This window comes from Buceros rhinoceros, unplaced genomic scaffold (genome assembly GCF_000710305.1).
Source record: "Buceros rhinoceros silvestris isolate BGI_N320 unplaced genomic scaffold, ASM71030v1 scaffold11389, whole genome shotgun sequence".
In the NCBI taxonomy this organism is placed as follows: Eukaryota; Metazoa; Chordata; class Aves; order Bucerotiformes; family Bucerotidae; genus Buceros; species Buceros rhinoceros.
Genome location: NW_010430949.1, coordinates 1,367 through 4,869, shown reverse-complemented (window position 1 = coordinate 4,869; position 3,503 = coordinate 1,367). Strand labels below are relative to the sequence as shown.

The following is a 3,503-nucleotide window of genomic DNA, read 5'->3' as shown; positions in this document are numbered from 1 at the left end:
AGCAGGAAGCAGACTCCAATGTCATTATCAGACCAGATTTCCTGTCTCGTTTCTATTAATCGCCACTGGGCTGGTTCCATCTAGGCCATACAAGGTTAATCTAGAACTAATGATTTTGGATCACTGAATAATGTCTAATTTAAAATAGCACTGAAGTAGGATACATCATCACACTGGAGGCTCCTGTTGTCAACACCTGTAAAATTTTTCATTCAAATCACCACTTCTGGTCAGTTGCAAGCAAATTGGCAGTAGTATCTCTGGCTTCGAGGTTAACCAGATGAATTTGATGTAATGCTCTTTCTTTGTTTCTTTTTTCATGAACAGTGAATCCTTCAGCAATACAAGCCAAACTGTAGTAGTAAAACTGTTCACTTTTCCTGGAAAGCTGAAGTTATACTAATTTGACAGCACAGGCATTAAAATAAACCTGGGGACAGTTTCCCATTAGCCAAAAGGATTGTTTGTGGCTATGACTTTTCACTCAGAACATTTTTGAGAATCTGGATAGGTTACCTCATTAAGTATTTCCATTTCTTAGCTGTTTAGATAAATGAGCTTTTAAACCTTTTTCACCCTCTAGGACCATTTGATGTTACTGAAAACATTTTATGTGCAGCTCTGTACTTTAACATTCACTTATTCCAGCTGAGGCAGGACAAGGAGCAATTCAAATCTCCCCCACTCTCAATAATTTGTTGTTTGTTTTTCCCATCCTGTCCATACAGAGCAGGGAGGGGAAGAGGTGAAGAGCTGCCCAATGAACAATGCTGCTACTTCCCAGGACAACCCTAAAAATGCCTGATCGTCCTACAAATCAAATAATAAACTCAGCGGACCCAACCATTTTAGGAGTACCAGAGGTTTCTGCATGTGGCTTTGCCTGTTTCAAGTACTGTTTATACAGCAACCAGCTCCATATACCACCTGTTTCTTAATGTGTGCAACTGGACATGGGGATAAGAGGTGTTTCAGTTATGCTGGAAAGTGGTCATTATGCCTAAAAAGCTGCCCAAAATTATGCTTAGTTGGGAACAGGAAATGTTAAACAGAAGAAAATGCAGTGCGGCACAATCCTGTCACGATGATCCTTTGTCATATCTATGGTTGAGAGGGAAGTGTATGAAACTGCTTCATAAAACGACTCAAAGTTGTTTCCGAACTAGAGAGCTGCACTCAAACCAAGCAAGCCCAATGCCTGCACTAATAAAGTCATGAAGGCATTATCATAAACTGCATTTAACAGGAAAATGTTAATACAAAGTTTCACTTCTTACTTGCAAATTAAGCAAAATCATGGAAGCTGTAATAAATTAAACCAAGTTTAGAAACAAAACACAGCCCTGTGATGAGCACTTCATCCATTGTATTATACATTCACAGTGATTTTGCATGCAGCTGCAGTGCTAAAAGTGAATCACATTTTGGAAGAGAAAGAAGAAATATATATGTACTTACATAGTATCACATTATAAAAATACTGCCAATTTATTTCCCTTGTCAGTTCAACACCCTATCATCAGTCTCTTCCATTGGGTTATCCCAACTATGTTCTCTGGAACTACAAATGCAAAGTTTGAATTTTGATTCAAATAATGTATTTTAAAATATTTTTGAAGTAGTTAACCACAGTTTTGGAAACTGGAAAGAGAAATGTTTATATATTTATTCTAACAAGATGAATTAATCAAACACATACTCAAAGGTATACCCATACTTGAGGACAGCACGCTGAGGTAACACCACTTGTTGAAGAAACAGCAGCTGGTAACATGTGCACATGAAACAGAATTACTCAATGTGTAGGCTGGGAAAATTATATCACAATGGGACAAAAAGAGACTTTTGCAAAATGTAAAGATAAGCTTGGTTTTTTTACAAAAGTGTCGCTATTAGTTCTTAATAAAGGATTTCATACTAATTATTACCTGATTCACATACTATGGAGCCGGGCTTCAGTTCTAACATCATGGTGATTATAGAGATGTCCGTGGAATACAGAATCTGCGTCCTGTGTGGAAGATTCATGGTCCACAGTTCTGGAGTTGGATGGAGAATAAACACCCATCCTCCTTTACTGCAGGTTACTTTGGAGCCATACTTCTTGCCTATGAGGTCCGTGGAATGCCTGATGACCCCGTACTTAGTCTGAGTTACAGTGCCATGCTGGACTTTCACAGGAAACATGGACTCATGGCCCAAGAACACAATAGCTGTGTCACCATCCTTTATCGTATCTCCATATTCAACAAAGCTCATTCTGACAGTCTTGCAGTTGGCTGGTGGTTGCCACCTAGAAGACAATAAGTATGTCAAGAGAGTTTTGCAGGATCGCAATGGAGCTGAAACTACAGACATAAACCCTAGCGATTTTATTTTTCTCAATACAGACCCCCCCCCCACTGTGCAAATAAAATGTTAGCAAGAGAACTCCATGAAGTTCAGGGACCTCCCCTCTGCTGCACTCCTGATCCAATTAAAACCAATGGAAAGATTCCACAGATTTTAATATAACCAGTATTTTTCCCATTTTGTGATACATGTTAAAGAACATTTAGGAAATACACTATAATTTACTCAGCCTGCTCCGCAACACTACTGAGAAACTTGCAAGGCGGAGAGTTGAGGTTGTTTGGCCCAGAGAAGAGAAAGCTCCAGGGAGACCTTATGGCAGCCTTCCAGTACTTAAAGAGGGCCTACAGGAAAGATGCAGAGGGAGACTTTATCAGGGAGCATGGTGACAAGGGATCACAGTTTTAAGCTGAAAGAGCATAGGTTTAGATCAGATATTAGGAAGAAATTCTTTACTGTGAGGGTATTTCAGTGTGGTGAGACACAGGAACAGGTTGCACAGAGAAGTTGCGGATGCCCCCTCCCTGGAAGTGCACGAGGCCAGGCTGGATGGGGCTTTGAGCAATCTGGCTAGTTGAAGATGTCCCTGCCCATGGCAGGAGGTTGGAACCAGAGGATCTTTAAGGTCCCTTCCAACTCAAACCACTCAATGATTCTAAGTAAGTATCACTTTCAGCACTGTTCACAAACTCTCAGAGTATGTTGTTAAGCAGTAACTTTTATTCCCACCTGCTGGTTTATCCCTTGGTGATTGACAACATAAGACAACAGTTATTTGCCTGGATATCAATCCCTAGTTCCTAGGACCAGTAACAAACTTTCAAAATGAAGGATCAGAGATAGGATATAGGTAGTATCTGCATTAATTTATGCATTAATTTGACTAACTACAAGGAAAAAATACTGTGGCCTTTAATTTGCCTTTGGGGTGCAAAATAATTGTCTGAGACGTGATCTGTGCTGTCACTAAATGTGAATAACCCTTCATAATCTAATGCAAACAGTTGTATCACTATAGCCCCATGGTCTCAGAGCTGTTTAGCTAATTACAATTAAATTTTCTTGTCTTTGAGAAGACAATCTAGAAATTAGAAGATAGCTTACAATGAAACCTGGCATTGCCTTTCAGATATGGCAGATAACTCTAGAAG

The 3,503-nt window shown here is 39.6% G+C and overlaps 1 protein-coding gene across 2 annotated transcripts in view; it reads right to left on the bottom strand.

Moving 5' to 3' along the window:
- TRMT61A (tRNA methyltransferase 61 homolog A (S. cerevisiae)) overlaps positions 1–2,287 on the bottom strand; it is a 19,818-nt gene extending 17,531 nt beyond the window's left edge. For both annotated transcript variants that reach the window (XM_010143230.1, XM_010143231.1), the window contains exon 1: positions 1,929–2,287. In XM_010143230.1, coding sequence (XP_010141532.1) covers positions 1,929–2,259 — 331 coding nt within the window. In that variant the 5' untranslated portion in view covers positions 2,260–2,287. The remainder of the gene's footprint in view (positions 1–1,928) is intronic.
- Positions 2,288–3,503: the final 1,216 nt, after the last annotated feature.